Raw genomic sequence first — 23,257 nt, forward strand, 5'->3', positions numbered from 1 at the left:
ATGATTCGATTGTAGAATTCGATTCGAAATATCGATTGTCCAAACTGAACACCGTACTACAGTACTTGACGAAGCGCGACAGTACGATAGCAATAACACGACAGTACGATGGCAATAACACGACAGTACGATGGCGAAGCGCGACATAAGGAGCAGACGCTGGCCCTAACGGAACACCGTACATATGCCATTCTACAAATCTATGAGTCTTTAGAAAGCAAATATCGTGTCATATTGTAAAAGATTAGTGATAAAAGTTGCGAAATAATATAAGATTCTTTCATGGGTCTAGGTGCAGATGGGAATACCTGGCTCGAAGTTAACTGTTTTGGTAGTAACGAGGCTCTGCGAAAACAGGAACTGTTTTACAGCTGTAAAACGTCTGTAAATGAACTGTATTTTGAAATTACAGCAGCTGTAAAAGACCTGTAATTGGAAAATGACCGGAAATATAGTTGAAATTTACAGGTGTAAAACATGCAGTTCTCAGAAATACAGCCCTAAAAAGTTACAGTTGAAAGTTACAGCTGTAAAATGTTCATGCATAGTTTCCACTTTATACCCTACTTTTGAATTTTGCAAATGCTATACTGTAAACATATTTTATATTTTGTTTTACTTACAAGATCAATTATTTTGCCATTTTTGTAGTAATTACTACCCTTTCTATGGAATTACAATTTATCCTAAAACTTTTTGTTCTTCTGCTTTCGTTCCTGAAAATAATGTCCTGTAATCAAATATTTCTACAGCTGTAACTTTGAGGCATTTTTATAGCTGTAAGTTTGTTTTTTTACAGCTGTATCTCATTTGCATAATTCGAACTGTTTTACAGCCGTTTTACAGCTGTAAATTGAAATGTACAGCTGTAAAATCAATGTTGTTATATGAAATCTACAGGTATAAATTTAGACTGTAATTTTGGACAAAAATATAGGTCTTTTACAGCTGTAAAATTTCATACAGGTGCAAGCACGCATATACATAGAGGTGGGTGGGGGATTTGTATTAAGTAAAAACGATCCTTTTAAAATAAGATTAAAACTGTTGGTTTAAAATCAGGTGGCAAAAGTAAGAATATCATCACATTTTTCATGTTGATGATTATATTTTCTTGTTATACAGATCAGCTCACGCGGAAAACCCACTTTCCGTTTTTTCCCCGAAAGAAAAGTCTTGCATAGTGAGGAATTCCTTCGAGTACTGCCTTATTCTGACTCGGAGTACCGATTGTTACAGTTTCATTACTTTAGCGGAATTTCGTCGTGTCACTCCGAGAAATTACTTGACGGAACTCCGAGCATATTTTTTATTTTGCAAACAGTTTTCATATATTGGTGGAATATGTGCAGTTATATTAAAATGAGTAATGTCTGCTTGAATACGGCAAAATACCTGTACCACGCTGATTGCCACTATCTTTTTTTTTTTTAATTTTACAAACATACTATAATTTTCGATTCATTAAACTTCCTATTTTGCCAATATGTTAAGAATTACTGAATTGATATACGTATGATACGTAAGATATTCAACCATTTCAGAATAAAAAATCAAAACCTACACCTGTGTAATTATAAATTGTAAACAGCTGGGGTTTTTTAGACTTAGGTCTTTTACACATATTATACTTAAAGACAGCGTTATTTAAAACAAATGTAAAATCAGTTCATATTTCTTAAATATATATGTCAGATTTTATTTTTCAACGACAGCGTATTTTATAGATGGGAGACGCCGTCGAAATTACAATGTATACAGGTAACACTATATTGATTTCCGGTATTTTATGGCCACTCCGCGCGACTCCGGGTCTGTTTTAAGGAAAATTTTCCATACTCAAAAAGTGTTATTTTTACATAAATTGTACCAGTAACCTAAATGCATGAAAAAAATACCAGTTTCAGTTTGATACAATCAATTTTCAAGGTTTTATGGCTTTTTTCAGTAACGTATGCTAGCACGCCAAATTTCCTTGAAAATAGCTGTCGTGACATCATTTATGACCACTTTTCCTTGTTGGGGCTTATTTTTGCCATATTTTATCAAGTTTTACCATAAACTGCACTCAAATCACACACTGTTACTGTTAAATGTACCCAAACTCACCCCTGACACCTAAAATTTACCAATATTCAGTCAGTAACTATGCATTTTTTGGAAAAAAATACACCCAAAACAGTGATATTGAAATATTTTGTTTTTCTTCTTTTTTCTCTGCTAAATTGCACTGAAATTGTCATTTTCTATCATAATCTGGCCAAACTAGCCTATTTACAGCCACATCTAAACAAGTTTCAATTTTTAACCCCGCTCAACTTGTAGGAAAATTTTCCATGCTCAAAAAGTGTTATTTTCACTTAAATTGTACCAGTAACCTAAATGCATGAAAAAAATACCAGTTTCAGTTTGATACAATCAATTTTCAAGGTTTTATGGCTTTTTCAGTAACGTATGCCTGCCTGCCAAATTTCCTTGAAAATAGCTATCGCGACATCATTTATGACCACTTTTCCTTGCTGGGGCATATTTTTGCCATATTTTATCAAGTTTTACCATAAACTGCACTCAAATCACACACTGTTACTGTAAAATGTACCCAAACTCACCCCTGACACCTAAAATTTACTAATATTTAGTCAGTAACTATGCATTTTTGGAAAAAAATACACCCAAAACAGTGATGTTGAAATATTTTTAGTTTTTCTTCTTTTTCTCTGCTAAATTGCACTGAAATTGTCATTTTCTATCATAATCTGGCCAAACTAGCCTATTTACAGCCACATCTAAACAAGTTTCAATTTTTAACCCTGCTCAATTAATAAACAACTAATAGGTCATTTCGAGTGATGCGAGAAGATTTCACGAAACTCCGAGGCGGTATTCCTTACCTTGATGGAACTTTTCTATAATTAGCTTTTTCTTTTTCGAACCCGCGGTAACGTGCGTGGAAGTCGGACATCTTACCACTACGCCACCGTGTCATCGGTTAACTTTATATGTTACTTTAATAATATAGATATTTGCAGGACACAAATATTGCCTAAATTAACGAAAACCTCTGAAAATATTGGCAGTAATGTTCCATATAACAGCAAAAGGGAAACATTGATTGATCACATACTGATACAAAGTGATTATATTGATTACATCAATGCATGCGAAATCAAAGACGATAATTGCTTAAACGTTTCAAACCACCGCCCAATTTTGTGTAAGATTGAAATATCTCTGTCGGAAGTTTCATATGGACCTGAAAATATTATCAACTGGAAAAATGTAAAGAAATGTGATCTAGAAAAATATCGTACATTTTTAGAAAACGATGAACGTATAAAAGAATCATTGACTAATCAAATATCATGTACAGAAGATATAGATAACTTGTATAAACTTGTAGTTAAATGTGTTCGGGACGCGACCGATACCTGTATTCCCAGAGTCAAATTTAAATCTTACATCAAACCATACTGGGATCAGGAACTTTCAGCACTACATGAGGCTATGCAAGTAAAAAGACGCCACTGGATTACCGAAAATAGACCTAGAACCGAAACATCGCAAACTTACAAGGATTATAAACTATCAAAGAACAGATTCAGACAGTTACATCGTACAAAGGTACAGCAGCATTTAGAAAGCGTGGAGTTAGAAATAGACATGGCAGCTGAAATAGACAACAACGAGTTCTGGCGACTTATGAATAAACACAGAAAGCCGCGAAACCATTCAAAAGTATTTGAAATGGATTTTAAGGGACGTATTTGCAACACTCCAAAAGATATTAACGACGGCTGGAGGTCATATTTCTCAGAATTTTATTCCCCAACAGAGCATGACACTTTCGATAACGAACGCTTAATGGAATGTGAAACGGGGTTGTGTACGGTAAAATCGATGTTGTCAAGCAAAAGGTCAAAAAACATACATATTACGAAAGAAATGGTTGAAAAGAATTTGAAACTTTGTAAAAACGGTAAAGCTTGTGGCTATGATAAAATAAACTATGAACACATATTACATGGCGGAAACGCTTTATTAACGTTAATTACAAGACTTCACCAGAAAATAACAGAATTTTCATACATACCGACAGACATGAAAAAAGGGATTATCTCAACATTATATAAGGGCTCTCCGAAAAAGAAATCGGATCCAGACTCATATTGCGCAATAAGCTTATGTTCAGTGGTGCTGAAATTGTATGAAAAAATATTGATTGATATCATGCAAACAGACAATACTCTGAAAGTGAACAGCCTGCAAGGCGGATTTCAAAAAAGGTTTAGCTGTACTATGACGTCATTTTTGTTACGTGAAAGTATAAATCACGCACGGGACCATAACAGCAAACTGTATACGTGTTTTCTGGACGTTCGGCAGGCGTTCGACCATGTGAACCAAACTATTTTGATGTTAAAATTATATAAAACTGGCATAAATGACTGTATATTTAAAGTAATCCTGAACATGTTTGATGACGTTTCCTGTTGCGTACGTTCACAGGGACATATTTCCAGTTTTTTCCCAATACTCCAAGGAACAAGACAAGGTCAGTGTATCAGCCCTCTGCTCTATATAGTATTTATCGACAGCCTATTAGACACCATTGACAATTCACAAAATTCAATGACGTTGCATGGAACGAGATATGGCTGCCCTACGCATGCGGATAATATGGTGCTAATATCTTACAGTAAATCGGGACTAGATAATCTTATGAACATATGTTATGAAAATTCGAAAAAAGAACGCTATCAATATAATGCTAGAAAAAGTAATGTTATTGTTTTTAACGAGACACATGCCTCCTTTCAAAACACTTCCCGTAAATGGAGCCTAGGTCCCGATCAAGTCAATGAGACGGAAACTCATACTCATCTAGGGGTAGTGTGCAAAAAATATATGGATACTCATTACAATATTAAAAATGCCTGTGACAAATTACGGAAAACATTCTTTAGTTTATCTAATTGTGGCGTACATGTAAATGGTCTTCATCCTGTCACACAAAAGCATTTATACGAGACTGTTGTGATACCTAAAGCACTTTTTGGCTGTGAACTTTGGAATGATCTATCATCAACGCAGGTACAAATCCTAGAAAGAGCGCAACGCCAGTGCGTGAAACATATGCAAAATCTTCCGCGCTCAAGCAGAACCGACGTGGCGCTCTGTTGCTTAGGATTCACCTCTATTGAACACGAGATCGATAAAAGAAAATTACAATTCTTTGGTCAGTTATGTCATCTAGATACTAGCAATAAACTAAAACAGATGTTTCTTAACAGATTATTCATATTTTTAAAAAGCCCGAGTAAAACCACCGGGTTTATACCAGACATATACCGAATTCTGGGCAAATATAAGTTGTTAGATACTTTAAACAGATACATTTGTGTTGGAGAATTTCCGGTATTTGAATCATGGAAAAAGACAGTGAAATATGCAGTACAGAAATTAGCGAACATAGAATTTGAAGCACGTGCATCAAGTGACAGAAGCTTGCACGAATTTTTCAGTATACATAGTGAAATAAAACCATGTGTCTTATGGCACTTTAGTCAAATATACCGGGATCAATTGAAATATTGTAGGACGGTAGTATTAGTTATTAATAAACTATTTTCAAGGCCATACATTGTAAATTGCCCACTCTGCAAACTGTGTACAGAAACTGTTGCAGAACACCTGATTTTGTTCTGTACTGAAAACGACACATTGAGGCAAGTTTTCTGGAGAAAAATACATGAATCACTACCAAACGAACTGTTTGTGACATTTTGCCAATTAAATTTCCGAAATCAAATACTGGAAATGCTAGCTGGCTTCCCAACTATGAGTATCAGCGATTCTCAATGAACTTCCTGCTATAAAATAATTGTGCGCTTTATTCATCATCTCACAAAATCTTTGAATTTCCAGGTGCCTTTCACTTGAGGCAATACATTAAAACATAATATAGACAGTATACATATATTATGATTACGTTTTATAAATGACACTGTTCGAAAGTTGTGTGTGACACACTGTATGAAACATCCTTTAATTAAGATCACATGCAGTGTAGTTCTATAGTGCCTATTAACTTATCTTATGTAAATATAAATGTTTGTGCTATTTCATTATGATAAAAAAACTTTGAATGATAAAACATTTCCTGCATTATTTGCCTTTTAATCTTTCGTTTTCGCTCTAAGACAAATAAGGCAAGGACATACTTATGATTAATGAGAAAATTCTTTAACATTTTCATTATGTGGTCTAAAAAAAACGTTTTCTTCACCGCTGTGATTCTGTCATGTTTTCAAACAGCGGCCGCCATTTTAGGAATTTCTCTACATTGTAATGACGTCACAAATATGCAAATCACTAGGGTCAAACGTGCGGTTTCCCACGGGTTTCTTTGAAATTGTGGTAGGAAATGCCTGTCTGTTGTAGAACATAAAACCTTAACTTTATTTCTAAAGATAATCAGAAAATAGTGATGAATGTTTTTTTTAATCTGTTGTGTTACTATCAGGGTATGGTAAAAGTGGCTGCTCTTGATTCTTGATTGACCATAAATCAAAATGCCAGGATCATAATTATGCGTGTAAAGAAAATGAGGCACTTAACGGGTTTATTGTTTACGATACGCATCTTACCAGTACCGTAAATTTATAAACAACTGAGGGAAGCATGTAATTGATTTTTTTCATAATATTCCAGGCACGTGTCCAGGTGGGGGGGGGGGGGGGGGGCCAGGGGGCCCGGGCCCCCCCAGATGGCTGCCTAGTTACGATTTTTATTACTATGGGCCCCTCAATTAACAAATTTATACACCAGCGCAACTGGCTTGATTTGACAGCAATACACAGGCTAAAGAGCCATAAAACCGTGTCCGGTAGTGGAAATTAGCCCGAGGCATGTCACAGGTAAAGTTTATCTGTGCATGCTTCATTGATCGCTTGATCGGTACTTGATTGGGTAGTGGAGAAACTATTATGTTTTTTACTCTTTGGAAGTGTTATAAAATGATCAGAACATTGTTGGTTTTGTTAAGTAAATCTTAAAATGAATCTGAAAATTGAAACATTATGATGGTTGTATTTTGTTTTTACATTAAGGCACATTCCCCAAATTTATTAAATTGATAGATATTTATCCTATCTTTTTATTTTACAACAATTATGAATTTGAAACTACTGTATCAATTTTACTCTTTTGGGTCCAATAACCTTACTTAAAAACTCTCATAGTTTTAAATGTAGTTTCTCAGTAAATCTCACAAAACGCATCTAAAACTCGTTACTTATGAGGGGTTTTATACATAAAAATATCATTTAATATGTGCTGTGATGTTATAGTTTGTATAGTCAAAGAAGTATAAAATACACATCTATTTATTTTTATAGATCTTTGGTACAGTTAAGAGTTCATTGTCATTTGAAATCTATGATGTAAATAGTAATTGTCATAATACTTCGTTTGTTTTGTTGGAAATCTAAAAACATTTGGCCATTTTGCAAATAGGATACCCTTAATAATTAGACTAGCCACTAGACTGATAATTACGATATTTCTATGATTTTTTTTTCTTTTTTATGTTCACAGAGACAAAAGCCAGTCTATTCTAGAGATTTTCTAAGAGGACTGATGTTAAAATTGTAATATGGACATAGTATATAGACTGGCTCAGTTCACTACATGAAATCATAAAAATGTGAAAAAAATTATCATAGTCTAGGAGCTAGTCTTCTTAATAATCATCTTAAAACTTCAACATTTTTTTTCAACTGGGTATCATACAGAAAAATAAGTCCATACACTGTGACTGCACAATCATACATACATTGAAAAAGGAAGACTTGATGAAGTGATTAAAAAGTAGACTTTTCCTTAAATATATGATACATTCATGCATCCTTAAAGGTGCTTCAGGTAGCAGGAAAATGCATCTATTCATGTGCCATATTAAAAAAATTTCGCAATAGGGAGGGGATACCCCTCCCGAACCCACCCCAGGTTGGGTCCCCCCAGCAAACAAATCCTGCACGCGGGCCTGTATACTAAGGTGTTAGTTAAAACAAATTTATTTGAGCTCGATTGTGATAAAAGCTTCAAGTTTATTTGACCAACTCTCGAGTCCGCTTCCTGAAAAAGCAAGTCTACTAGTGTCATATATGAGAAGATGCGGTCGTGACCTCAGTGGGGCTTGAAACTATGAACTGCGACCGACACCTTAACCACTAGACCAGCGCTCCCTTTATGAAGATGTTGACATCAAGTTGTTTTCCATCAGGAGTTTGAGTAACATGATAAGGGCAGGAGCAAGCGTTGTGTGCTCAAACTTCGTAACCATTGACTCTTCGAGATCGATGTCTACGGTTAGAAATATTATATAAATTATTTATAAAGTAAATACAGAAATTGACATAACTCACCCCTACCAATTTATATCAAAAACGTAAAACTTGTTTCACCATTCACTTGTCTTAATGACAGTCAGATACGGACTTGAGGCCCGGATCCAGCTCGTGCTCCCCCCTCCCCCAACCTCGTTGACTGAGAAGTGCCCCTATACTCATTATATTAACTCAAACTGCACCAAAGGTCACCATTTCATGTCTGTAAAACTTCACAGAGGAAGAGCCCCCTGATCCCCCTATAATTAGGGGGATGTCTCACCAGTCTGTATTAAAAAAATATCCAGGCGAGAGACCCCCTAACCCCAAGCCCCTTATATGGGCAGAGGTCCCCTCCGATACCTACCGACTGTCAGCGCTATGCGCCTCGACGGTGACGTCTTCGTTATAGACTGGTGCGTAATTAATTGTAAATTGTGTTTACGACACAGGAACGCTAATTTAAAGCATATTCGTCTGAGAGAAGCCGATTGTTTTTGAATACTTCATCCAATACCAGAATAAGAGTAAAATTAAAACACATGTTTCCGTGTGTTAACATCTGCAGAATCATCAATGTCTCATGGACTCGGACAAAAACAATCCCTCGGGAAATTGAAAATAATATATATGTTATATGATTAGAATAAACTTGCACTATCTCTATGGAAATTTCCGTTCTCTTAAAGTCATACTTGTATATTAACATTTTCAAATTAGGACGGGAAAATCAGATAAATTTAAAATTAAATAAGCAGGCGGTCATTAACGAAGGGGTCGCATGGAAGACACGTACAGATTTGTCGCCAAAATTTTGAGGTAACCAATAGCTAAAATGGTACTAAGAATTACATATCTTCCTCCCCATTCTATGAGCAAGACCATGTTGATCGTCGCGGAAAACATACGCCTCACCCGGACTCGAACTCCGACCCCGAGTTTTCCTTGTCCCAAAGACGCAGAACTTTGAGGGAAAGTGAGCGTCCGGGCGTGTATATGTGTGTGGGGTGGGGAGGGGGAGGGGAGTAGTCGTTAATATCACTGACTTAAGTGACTTCTGTTCAACATGAAATAAAGTTCAGCTGTACAGTAATTATTTTTTATAGTTTCATTCTTAATAACCAAGACATTTATTCAACGTCCTAGATCTACAAGAAATTAAACATCGATGTTTACTTGTCCCTAATTTTTCATATTTTCATTTTTTAAACCTTACTGACTCATAATTTATTATACTATGCATATATGTGTAATATGTAATATTACGAGTCGAAAATTAAGTAAAGGCATGATAACGCATAAAAAATTGTTTCCGGTATCCCGACCTACCCTAAATTTTTGGTCCGACCCTAAATGTTTTTATGGCCTTGGAGAATGTACTTTTTATGCTTTAAACATGGTCAGTGATGTTAGAAATCAATTTACTGATGCTGATACTCTAGCGGCATAACCCCATTATTTGTATTCATTTTTTGACCAAAAAAAAAAAAATTCCGAAAAATCTCCCTTAATAAAAAAAATCCAAACAAAATCCGACCTAGATCTACCTACTCTAATATGTTTAGCATGTTACCGGAAACAAATATTTTTCTTAAGGCAAAACTATAAAATACAATTTCTTTATCAAGATGGCAGACCCGTAGCTACACTGAGGCACAGGGAGGCCGGTACCTCCCTGTTTTTCTGCCAAAATTATGAGAAAAAAGGATATGTTTTGAGTCACCATCTTAAAAGGCAAAACCGAACTTAGGCACTATTATTTCATTTTATTTTGTCAAACTATTTTCCGCTATTTTTTTTAATATCACGAATAATTACACTATACATGGCCGTAGCGAGAGACTAAATTTTACCGAGGCAAACGAGTATGTGCGTTTGTTCGTGGTTATTCGGTAAATTTGAATGGTAAAGTCAAAGCCCCGACGGGCATTAATTTGGAAGGTTGTGTCCCAACCTCCTCCAGTTTTCTATAAAAAAAGTTCTTCTTTCATACAATGACAAGGATGTTGCTACAAAGACTGGATATCCAGAGGTAAGAGAAAAATGCGTTTTAACAAATTGTTTGAAGGGTGAAATTAAAATAAAACTTCATAAGGTTGAAAAGAACATTCAAATCCATACCAGTTAATGATTATAGCATAAATGGAGTTTCATCAATTGATCACAATACCCCATGTTCTACCTATCGTCTGCTTCAACAAGAATTTCGCGCTTAATATTCTTCAAAATAAATGAAATTCTAACACGACCAGCGAAAAACCTACATACATGTAGAGAAAAATCTATCTCGGGTTATTCATCAATAAACTACCCTTGAACTGTGCTGCACGCGCTTCGTGTTTTGGCTATTCCAGCTATACACTGCGTGTTAAGTTTTATGAATGAATCTGCAACTTTTAAGTTTTGTGGGAGGAAATTTCAACAGCCAAATTCAGGTGCGTAGCACGAAGTGTAGTTCAGAGCGTAAAAAGTAGTTTCCATTTTTTCTAACACTGTTGTTTCAAGTATGACGTGTTAGAATCGAAATAACAAGCTCCAATGTGTGATTTATCGTAGAATAACCCGTGTTTTTCGTTCTTATGCGGCCTTCGTGATATATTCTTACGCATAAGAACTCAAAACACGGGTTATTCTACGAAAAACCACACTTTGGAACTTGATATAAGTCTGATAATTCTTCAAACATGTAGGAGTAGGAGACCGAAAAAGATGCAATCTAAATAATTTGCGCAAATGATTTATAACAGTTTTTATGAAGGGGAGGAGGTGGAGGAATGTGGTGTTTAAGACCAGAAAAATCAACCTGGCTACGGTCCTGTATTTCCGATACGGAAATACAAATCTACAAAAATACAGTTTACTGATATATGCGCAAACATTGACACAAGCCTCATACCTTCGCCTGATATGTTTTATTGCTTCTTTCGATATTTGATAGAATTAAGCTAGCTCTAGCTGAGAAAAGTCGAGCGTGCTGTCTTTGCTGTCTTACGGACAGCTCTTGTTTTTATTGAGCTTTAATGTAATTTTAGGTCGTAAGATATATCAGTTGATTAGCACCTTTTACACCATCTTGGTTTTAACACTGTAATTACATGTACATGTGAGAGGTAGACATAGTGTAGTATACAAAATTGTCTTATATTTCTAATGTATTTAATGACTGTGTACAATGTTTAAATTAGGATTGGGACGATTACTCGGTTAATCGGATCCGGTTCGATTTACTATGTGAAACCGGTTTCAATTTTGCAAAACCGCTAATCGCTATAGATAAATATCACGAATCGTACTTTATCTTTATATATTTCTTATTTCTTTGACCAGCACATTGACCCACAGTATATTTCCGCTAAAAACACATCAATCAATATAATCATTAGTCTTGGATTTGCCCGCCGTAAAATATTCAAATTGAAATACACAAAATATGAATAATTTAAATTAATTATAAAACTGCTTGCAAACGATGAAGTCCGTAAGTTCCTAATGAAGTCAACTGCTGGGAAGTACCTTGATACGGTCATCAGGAAATAAAGGAGCATTTTCAATATGGCGGCCGATTAACCGGTTCGATTCGATTTCATACAAATGATTAACTGGTTTCAAAATTTTGAAATCGTCCCGGCCCTAGTTTAAATATGCTCATTCTTTTATGTATCTGTAATGAGGCTACAATAAAGACTAAATATTCGATATTTTACCCTTTTTATTTTTAGGCTTTGTCACAGTTTCAAAGCCATATGTAAAACAGTTTACACTACATATGAACTGGTACGGAAAACTTAACCAAGATTTTACGTTAAAAGGGGCCATAATTCGGTCAAAATCCTTGACAGAGTTGTGTACTCTAGCCTAAAACTTGACATGGTGAAGGTACACAAGTGTTTGAAAGTTTCAAAGCTATATGACAAAAGGATTTGTCAAAATGTGAATTGATACGAAAAACTTAACCAAGGTGTGACGACGACACCGTTGTGAGTAGGATAGCTCTCCTTATTCTTTGAATAGTCGAGCTAAATGAAGATTAAGGGAGGCATTTTGCACACATTTGATAAAAATATAATCTATTAAACTGTAATAGAGGTATAGAGTAAATCCTGCCTTCGCGATCAACTGTATTAAGTAGCTAATCAACAGCAGGACTTAAGCAGCCGTCTTTCTTAAGCAGTCACGCTGAGTCGCTCCCTTTGATGGCTGTTTTAAGATAGGTTTGCTTTTGTCCCATTCGACTTTGTTTGCTAAAAGAGTAAGAACGCAGAAACTATTGTTTTGAATGGAAAGTACTTCAACATTGTTTTGATATATGGGCAACACCATGAGCCCTCATCCTTGGCCCTGATACTACAATTTGGGAGCTTATTTGAAAATGAAAGGGGGAAAATCAAAGTTGAATTTGGTATCTGCAATGAATTACTTATTTGTTTGACACAAAATATTATGGATATATTTAAAGCTATGAAAACTAAAAGTGCAATAGTTTGAGGCTGCTATCTGTTTCTATTATTCGAACGGAGTTATCAGGTGCTTTTTATTCCTATTTTATTTCACAAATTCAATGACACTGCAACTTATGCCCATATTACCAAGTAATGAGATCCAACCAACTAACAACTAAAACGACATAAAAACTTACTTTGCGGCATTCATTACGCTTCATACATTTTAAGATCATTTTTTCCACGGTATTGTATATATTGTTTCATTTAGCGTGTTTATATTACGATGCAAATGTAACTTAATATGTAACATCCTTAAGTCCAAAACTTGATTTAGTATTACCGGCTATATCTGGTAAATCGTTTGAAGATTATTTAAATTTCTTTTCTTTACTTCCGTGTCTGAATCATAAAATGATATCTTAAAATGTCAACCTGACATCAGTTTATTGTTGTTGTTGAAAAATCATTGGTTGAAAATCTTTCACTGTATAAATTAAACTTCAGTAAAGAATGTGAGTGGGATAGTTTTTCTTGTTTTAATATATGATATATGATATGGTTCGAATAACATTATACCAAGCAAGCAAACATGACCATATGCCTTTAAATTGGCGTTTTAGAGTGACAATAATCGCAAATAGGTTGGCTGTTTCAAAAAGTAACAAAAATATGTTTGAAATGCAGAAACACGCACGAAATGGCATCCTAAAAAAAAAGCCCAAGGGAGCATGCCCTTGGACCCCCTACCAAATGCCTCCCTATTTTTTTACCTCTGGCTACGGGCCTGGATGGACTGCTTCTTCAAAACGGAACTCGCCTCCAATATTAAAAAGTGAGTTGTAATATATTTCTAGACAACTACGTAATATGTCTATGTTACAAATAAACTGTCCGGAGAAAGAGCACTGACAAATTGACAATCTATTGTAGAAGTTCAGTATACTGAGTAGACTACAGTATACCCGAATGCGCCTAATGTAAATTTGCATGAAGCTCTCGGCCTTCTTACGTCATTTGTCTCATACGTCACCCGTTTCGAATTCGGAGAAGTGAAAGAGTAACAACAAGGACCCGAACATAGAGAATAACCATAGGCCCTATTCTATTTATTTATTTATTAAAACTGTTGGAAAAATGATTGCTAAAGGAACTGGAAATAATTCAATAAGGATACTAAACTACAGGTTATCTTTGAACCATGCTTTTGGAAATGATGTTGAATTCAATGAATCATCGTTTCAAGAGCATGGTGCGATCGGTACCTGGATTTCATCGAGATGATCGACGAAGTCAATTTATGATGTTGTCGAGGAGACAGACAATTAAAATGAAATTTGTTTGTGAATTGTAAATTTTGGAGGGATCACAACTTTGGAGGATTAACAGTGAGTCAGTTTACCTTATAAATGTTCATATTTCTTTTTAAAATAACTTTTGTTTATTCAGAACAGGACAATTTCGCAACTATCAAAATTAGTTTCGAGCCGCTCGTGAGACGTGGAATTTGATTCATTTCCCGTAATTATCCCGCGACAATGCAATAATTACTTAACATTTTCATTGACCTACCTAATTTGCATATTTCCCATGATGCCTTGTGGTCAAATTCAACATGGCGTCCCGCATCGATTTGGATGCGCGATTGATACGGAAAAACACAACTAAAAGTAATCATCCGAACATTGCGGAAAGAGTCGACTTCATAGAAATGTAGAAAAAGTGGCAATCAGTTAGCGAAGTAAACAATTTTTTGGCAAAATGCGTAGAGCGGGTGTGGGTAATCCCGAACAGGGGGGTAATTCCGAACACATTTTTCCAATGACATTTTTGTATTCTTGAAAGGCACCAATCTAATCTACGGCGTCACATACAGGATAACAACGAATTCCATATCATATTGCAATGAATGCAAGATTTTGTCGCGCACCTTTTCAAAATAACAGACTAGAATTTATAAGACAGCTTGCATGCATGTCGTTCTTACCTGTTTTCGTATTTTGATGTTAGTGGTATGTAAGGATCTAAAAGTATTGGTTTTTACCGCTGACAATGTTTTGATGGAATTCTTACATCACAAGTGTCCCGTGGGAAGGGAGTTAACTGCATTTCTCATTAAGGAAAACGTTGAAAGATCAAAGAAGCCGTTCGGAATTAGACACACTTGTCAATTAATGTGTGGCTAATTCCAAACAATCAATGTATGAGGAACAGTTTATCCAAAATAAGTATATATAAAGACTTAATAATATACTATATTTGAAGCAAATAACTAGAGCTAGACTATAAATTAATAAATAAGTAGATAAATAAATATATATATAAAAAAGATACAGTAACAAATAAATAAATCTACTACTTAGTAAAATGAGTTCAACTTTCTTTCATTCATATTAGCTCGTTTTAAACATGTGAAATATGATCTGTCTGTGGTAGAGGAGGCGGCGACTGGTGTAGCAATTTAGAAATGAGCTTGACAAGATTTTGCAGCAGATTTGGATGCCAAGACAGCCCTGCACCGACAGGTCCACGTTACTGCTATGCATGTGAAAAACCCTACATGCACCAATTGGGTGCAGATTTCACCCTAATTTTTTGCAGATAATTACTGGGCTATACAGACAAACTTCCGTTTGAATGCAAATACTGTTGATTTAAACACAGATTCTAAGACATTTTTTAACACTGCACACTGCATCATTGTATAAGGGGTGTTAATACCATATTCAGTTTTCGACATTAATCTGTAGAAAATTGTCACAGATGTTGTGCTGTGCTTCTGAAAATTTTAGGTTTAGATACAGGCTCTGTAAATTCCAGTTATATGTTCTGTTTTATAAAGTTTCTTTGTTAAAAATGCAAGTAATACCGTGAAGAATGTCTGTGTTTATCATTGTAAACAAACAAACGTTCTGTTTTTAAGAAGTTGGAACTGTTTGGAATTAGCCCCACTGTTGTTCGGAATTACCCCCTCTGTTCGGAAATACACGTCCAATAGGTAATATCTTCAATACACTATACTGACAATATCTGTATACTTATATAGTTCGGAATTATACACACTAAATCAGTTGGAATCACTCTATAAACAAGCTGTTTTTAAATGGCAATATAAGTGGGTATTTTCGAACATTCAACATTATTGCTTAACTGTTCGGAAATACCCACACCCGCTCTATATAGAACATACATTAGCTGAAACCTTATATTGCATATTTTTGAATGGAAGGGAATAGAGCTCTGACTGAGGCCCGATATGGTAGTCATAGCCTCTATGCCGACTAAACAGCTGATCGCATGTATTGACATGCTGCCGTTTGACGTCATAGGCCACTCCTGTCAAAAATGTCAATATAAGAAGGAGAATTTAGAATGTGCAATGCAACTCCATGCAAGGATTTCGGAAAATTTTGTATAGAAATAAATAAACATAAATTGTCCTTCTTTATATTGAATACCATTTGAATCAGTGTAGATGCTTCTAATTTGCAAGAAAAACGTTTATGTGGTCTAATATTTTCGACTTCCGAGATTAGGTCATTATCAAAGTGAATATGTTAGAGCTAACTGAAAAACGAAACTTAATTCATGTATACCGTCCATCTGTAATGTCGCGGTACTTAACATTCGAGGTAACGACATGAAATAAGAAACAATACAACAGAGTATTTCTTTTCTTTACCGTAATATTTCATGTCATATGCATCAATAACTGTGTGAAAATAAATCAGATATCATCGAAGAAACATCAATGTGTTACTTAGAACAACAATAGTCAGCCATTGTCATCATGTGACGTCACATCACAAATTTCGCGGTATAGGTCAACAATTGTGTCAGTCAAACTATCAAAGGTTATAAAGCACTAAATATTACTCAAACATTGAAAAGCTATCAAAAGTTAAACTAACAGGAACACTCAAAAGTAATTAAATGCCGACTTGAACGTTTTATATCATCTGTTTACGATGGCACTATCGAAATTATTCTCTCGGCAGTGGACACACCAGATATTTTGCAAGTAAACCACAAGGTCGCGGGCGTTGTCATAATGTTTCGGAGCCTAAGAATTGTACTGTTACTGAATATTTTCTATTGATACTTATCTAACATGTTCCAATTCGCTGCTAATATCATGGGTGTATTTTGAGGGGATGGCGCTGGGCCCCCATTCCCTCATCCCCTTAAAATCCCGTCGAGTTCAGAGGTTTTGATGTTTCACCTAATACTGATTTTTCATTCATTTTTTTTTGCCTTGCTGGGTATGTTACGAAAATTTTGGGTGTTCTCTAACCTATGGGCGGGACTTAAATTTTGCATAATTAATGAGGACAAATCCCGGAATGGATGGTAAACGAACTTGTAAACATTGGCAAATATTTGCTTAATTTAGGGATATTTTTATTACTTTTTTTTTGCAATAGCTGTGCAAAATACGCTTTTAATAAATATTAATAGTATTTAGCATGGTAACTGCATGGGAAAACGTTTTTTTCGCAAGCATGCGTAAAATAGGTCACAAACTTTGAAAAGTAAACACCCACGCAGGTAACGAAACTCAGATACCGCGAAATTAGTGATGACGCGAGATTAGTGATGTCGAGTATAGTTATAGTACGTGAAATATTTATGGACTATTAGAAACATTCAACATTTTTTCAAAGTCTGCATGACTGAACAGTGCCATCAATAAGGTTTGTAAATGGTCAGGGGTTTATTGAGTTTTTTTGTATAATAGAATAACACTGTTTTCTGTTTGAGGGGGTTTCAGCGGGGGTATTTATTTGCATTTTACGTTTCATTAGTATAAGTAATACAGTTATAAATTATAATACAATATCCAAAAGGACAATAATGAATGTTCCTTCAAATTGTTATTAATGAAAACTCGGGAAATATGTTTAATACACATTTTTCTTCTAATTATGAAACTAAACAACGGCATACTGATAAATTTACATGCCGTATGTTTTACACTATTATTGTTGTTTATGTACACTTAAAATAATATCTTTGGGCTAGCTCTTAAACATTCATTTTTAGAAATTATAAATTGTCATTTATCTCAATGTAAATTGCTTTTACACTTTATCATTTCTCATTTCTTTTGTGTTCAATAGATATGTTTTGTCTATGTATTATATGTTCATATAATTTCTTTATTATGATGTGAATTGTATGCTTCTCATCTTATGGTGGAATAAAAGATATATCTATCTATCTAGCATGAAAATAAGAAATATAATGTAAAATAGAAATATACTATTATAATTATTCATAAATTACTTTTTTGCGTATCAATACGTACTTATCTTGCTCCGTGTAATCTAAAATCTGTCCTCGAAGGTACTCGAAGACCCAATTAAATTTGTATAGGTAATTATTTATTCGTAAGGAATTCTGTCAAGTGACACGGGAACAAAAGAAACAAATACAGGTGTGTATTCCGCTAACTGGATTTCATCTCGAGTCACTCCAAGGATTTCCTTTGAGTGACTTCGCATAAATCCTCAGAGTCAGACAGCGAAATTCCTCGACGGAAATTGGCTGACTCGGTGAAACTTCGAGTCGGAGCCTTGGTACTCGTTTTGGCCATCCTCCGAGGATCGAGTAGAATGGGTTTTCCGCGTGAACTGATCTGTAGATGAATTTACACTTGGCGCGTTCCTTAGCAACGGAGGTAAAATTTCGCGCATGTCATCTCGACAAATTTAGGCTAAAGAAAATTGAGAAATTGATATTTTCCACCAATTTAAAAAGCTTATTTTTGTATGGACATTTCTTAACATGATCTGACAGAACTTACAACCTGTCGTAATTAGCTTACATGATAATATATCATTAAAATACGAACTTAAAAATGAAAAGTTTAATTTAAGAGTAGCTGAAGTATGGATTTCAAAAACTAAAGATTTTCGACGGTGCAACAGATCTATCCCAACTGATGTACCACCCCCTCCACCCCTCCATCCCCCCCCCCCCCAAACACACACACAAACACCTATAAAATCCCCGACAGCCCCCCCCCCCCCCTTGCTAAATTTAACAACGGCGGACACCACAATCCCTCCTTTTATTTTTCATCCATATGGCGATCAATTTATTCCGTATTCAAATAGATAATTGTCACCATAAAATTGTTATTTTTTTTTCATTTCTATTCATTCTTTAAGTTTTACAGCTTTTAATTTATCTAACAATATCAAAGGTGTTGGATGAAGACCGCAGCGGTCAAATTTAACAGAGCAGAGACGGGAAGCGGGGAGTGGTGTTCTACACTCGCATTTTTTATCTGCTGTTAGACCATGATCTCTATCTTTTGTGGAATTCAAGTTTATTATATTTATTCCGTTAATTGAAGGTAAATGATTTCTGCGCACGGTATATTTTCGATTATATTAAGAATATAAAAATGATCAAAAATATAAACATGAGAGATATATATTAGGTATTTTCCTTAAGTAAATGAATTCAAATTGTAAATTAAGTCCTTGATATGAACTAGATCTTACGAATTTAGATTTTTATTTCAATATAACATCATTTTAAAAGAAAGTGTCCATCAAAGTCTCAGAGGATATTCTTATAGATATTATTTAAAATTTTAGATATCGTGTGATGTTTATTTTTTGATTTACGAAACAGCTCCGCCACGTGTTTTATTAGTCCAAGTGCGTACTAATTATGGCATTGATGACCAAAGGACATTAGTCAGTAAGTCACATCAAAGTCATCTATATGCTTCACTAACTTTTATAGATGAAATCCTCGAAATTACAAACAAGTCCAATTTTATGGTCTTGATCACAAAGGTGACCTATGTTTTATCATGTCAGCTGCATAATAGTTACATAATAATTTCCCGTATATTACTTAAAACAGCAACTTCAATGACAAAGAGCCGCGTCCCTTAAAATTTATAACAGATATCATTCAAGTCGGAGAAAAATATATACAACAGCTATTTGAATAAAAAAATTCTTTTGACAGATAAAATGAAAGAAAATATGACATTTTCAAATGTAAGGAACAAGTTTTTTGTTTGTTTTATGAGTGGATCTAGACTTGCGGATGTTTAAAATAAGAATAAAGGTGGCTTCTTAAGCAATATATGATAAATAACATATCTATCTTTAAGGCAAGGCATTCCGTACAATAAATTGTGTGATCAAAATCTTTTTATTGTGGCAAAACAATTAGTAATATGATGATGATTTTATGCGGGTTTACTTATTGTTGAGCGGTCTTTTTGCCACACGTAAAGAGCGCATGCGCATTAAAATCAAAGCAAAGGCAACCATGTAAGTACACAAATAAAAATAAACGGATTCAAAATATGTTGGCGGAAAATTCTGTCAAAATTAGCGATCGGCTCTCTCCAGAAAAAAGTTCTACGAGTTTAACTTATTTATTTATTTATTATAGTGGGGGGATTTTTACCGCTTTTCAAAAGTATATCAGTTATTTAACGGCGGGAAATATTGATATTAATGGCATGGATGTAAAGTGTGTATATTTCACGTGCTGATATAATTAGTTGTCCGTAAGTACTGACCTGGCACTCATGAATATTCCGTATATCTCCGTAAATTAGTTTTCGGTTTCCGAACATAAATAGCAATATATACGTTACATACATATAATTCTTAACTGATATACTGTCGCATGTGCAGTTACCTGCAAAGCGTTTACCTGCCAATATCAGGATTGTGGGTTCGAGTCTCATGTCTTACCATATCTTTTTTCCAAAATTTTATATGCAAACGTACCACTTATTTGATCAAACGTATCGTAATATTTATGTTTCATTCATTAAAAGTTATCATATTTACCCGTTGTAAAAAATGGAATAAAAATTGTTTTACAAGTATGTTAGATAAAAAGACAAATTACTTGTCACCAGCGTTCCTGAAAATAAATACTACAAGAGAAAACAATTAAAATTTATGATGTATGATACATAAAATAATGTAAAAATAAAACAGTTAACGATAACATTACATTAAAAAATGTTCTAAGGTGCTTTCGAACCCGTGGTAACGTGCGTGGAAGTCAGACATCTTACCACTACGCCACCGTGTCATCGGTTAACTTTATATGTTACTTTAATAATATAGATATTTGTAGGACACAAATATTGCGTAAATTAACGAAAACCTCCGAAAATATTGGCGAAGATTAATGAGTGCCAGGTCAATACTTACGGACAATAAGAGCAAAAAATATTTAACTGTAGTATAAAACCCTATATCGAAATAGTGTTTTTTTTATATCAAGGTTGAGTTTAATGTTAAATCCAATATCGCGTGTCGCACCGCAATTAAATAGTTTAATTCTGTCCTCAATGGGTAAATATACTGGGTGGTTGTCAACACAAGAGACCTGAAAATCGTAGTATATCAATTTTAAATTACTATATTTTTGTTTAGTGGTTGATAATCTCAATAAAAAGGCACAATGAACAAAACAGCAAAAGTTTAATTATGATTGACTGAACACACCTATTAATAATAAAAGAGTACCTTATATAAATTAATAAAAAGAAGGCATATAAATGTTAACAAAGATACCCGTATCATCAAAGTAAAGACCGTTGTTCATTAAATAAATCTCGAATATTATATTTGTTCATGAACAGACGAAGTAAATATGCTTGAAAGAAATTACATTCTTGCACACCGGGCGGGCGTTCCATGCTGGCAAAACCTAGCTGGCATCCCCTATGCCACACGACTGTCGTGCTGTAAATGACATAGGCTTCGTGCATTAATCATGCATTTTATATCAAACTGGATGAAAGTCAAATACCATGATATTTGCTTTTTGCTTCTTATTCTTTAGTTTTCGGTTCGGATACAGTTATTTTAAGAAAACTGCATATATTAAACATTACAATACAAATGATAGAACTGAACCGGAATTCGACCTTGTTGCGCATATTTAAAACATTCCCACTTCATTTCTACGGTACTAATAAAGTAAAGCTATAAAGATGGACATTCACTTTATTTTATTCGTTGAATTATTTGTTGAATACGGAATCTGTCACTGGTTGAAAATGCGGATCGGAAGATCCAGCTCCCGGGTAACTGTTTTTTGTTGTTGTTGTTGTTTTTATCTTTTGGTAACTTGGAAGAACCTCGGTACCAACTACAAAACCAGATAATCCCATCTGCAGCTACAACCAGAGACAGATTACCTCTCAGGCTCCTGTGGTATTTATCAGTATTATTCAACGTGGATATCCATACAGTACATATATAGCTGGTATAGTGTGTGATTGTTGAAACACTACTATTAAAAAGATATTCCCTTTGAGATCTGAATATCATATTAGCAACTCAAATACAGTGTAAACATTCCCATAGCAACAAAGAAAAAACGACATTATCTGAATTTCGCCACCAAGAAATTAGAGTTATTACATACTTACCAACATATATTCCGTAATGAGTATATCCAATTCTTGGGAATGCCACTATATCCCCCCTTTCGAAAGCCATGTTTGCTCGTTGGCTATATCACGGCCTCTGCAGTACAGCGCCACCACTGCAAGGTATTATACGCACACTCATGTGACGTTAGTGCACCCTGTATGTAATTTCAATAGTTGTCAATAACTGCAGCTACTGCGCATTATAATTATGTTATATTCCTATTTATAGAAATGGAAAAGTCAACTGTCTAAAAATAAAGAGGCCTCTAATACTACAGTGGGAAACGTACTCCCGATATTGCCCCAAAAGTGATAAATAAACAGATATGTCGTAATTTTTACCTCCAGAGGCACGATCTTGTGTATCAACGCTTATTTGTCGTATCCACAAATGAAAACATTGTTTTTAATTAATAACTGAATGATTAATTTGATTGTTTGTTGTATGTACGTTTATTTATTGTCGCCATTGGTAACCCATATGGGCGACTCCTCCAGAAGATAGCGTGAGGATAGTTCAAGATACAATAGATGCTCCAGTTCCGGAAGCATTCCTGGTTCTTTAGCGTGCCAGATGTAAAACACCCATACACGAGACTCTTATCCTAATCTTAGTAATTTTTAGTTAGAGGAGCGGGGGCTCGAACTCACGACCCCTGGTTGCGTAGTCAGACTGAGTTACCACTGGACAACAACGTCCGCTCTATGGAGCACTGTTTAATACCAATGACTGTTATGTAACTACACTGAGGCCTTGCATCGGTGTTGTACGTTTGAATTAAATTGCATTATTTCCTATGTATGTCATACATGAAAAGTACAAAAAGGTCACAAAATACTATGGCAGAAAGATATTGATCTTCTTAACACAGGTATGTCTAAATGATTTGTAGTTTAAAATAGATGTAACAAAAGGCAAGACAAAGATTCAACAATGTGCCATGTTATAATTTGCATGCATAATTTGAACGAATTTACCTTAAACATTTGTAATT

General features: G+C 34.8%; 1 protein-coding gene across 4 annotated transcripts in view; it reads right to left on the bottom strand.

Moving 5' to 3' along the window:
* The window catches only part of LOC123547959 (phospholipase A and acyltransferase 2-like), a 113,084-nt gene that overhangs the window by 34,228 nt on the left and 55,599 nt on the right, over positions 1-23,257 (bottom strand). Inside the window, exons 1-2 of one of the 4 annotated variants that reach the window (XR_008372390.1) lie at positions 21,494-21,508; positions 309-426 (exon numbers count right to left, since the gene is read on the bottom strand). The exons of 1 other annotated variant lie outside the window; for it this stretch is intronic. Coding sequence is in view for 1 of the 3 variants with exons in the window: in XM_053551233.1 (XP_053407208.1) it covers positions 22,260-22,329 (70 nt within the window). In the remaining 2 variants the exon portion in view is untranslated. Of the gene's footprint in view, positions 1-308; positions 427-21,493; positions 21,513-22,259; positions 22,416-23,257 lie in introns of those variants that run through there. 2 more of the 4 variants (XR_008372391.1, XM_053551233.1) reach the window with 2 other exon arrangements.

The sequence above is a fragment of the Mercenaria mercenaria genome, chromosome 9 (assembly GCF_021730395.1).
Source record: "Mercenaria mercenaria strain notata chromosome 9, MADL_Memer_1, whole genome shotgun sequence".
Taxonomy (NCBI): Eukaryota; Metazoa; Mollusca; class Bivalvia; order Venerida; family Veneridae; genus Mercenaria; species Mercenaria mercenaria.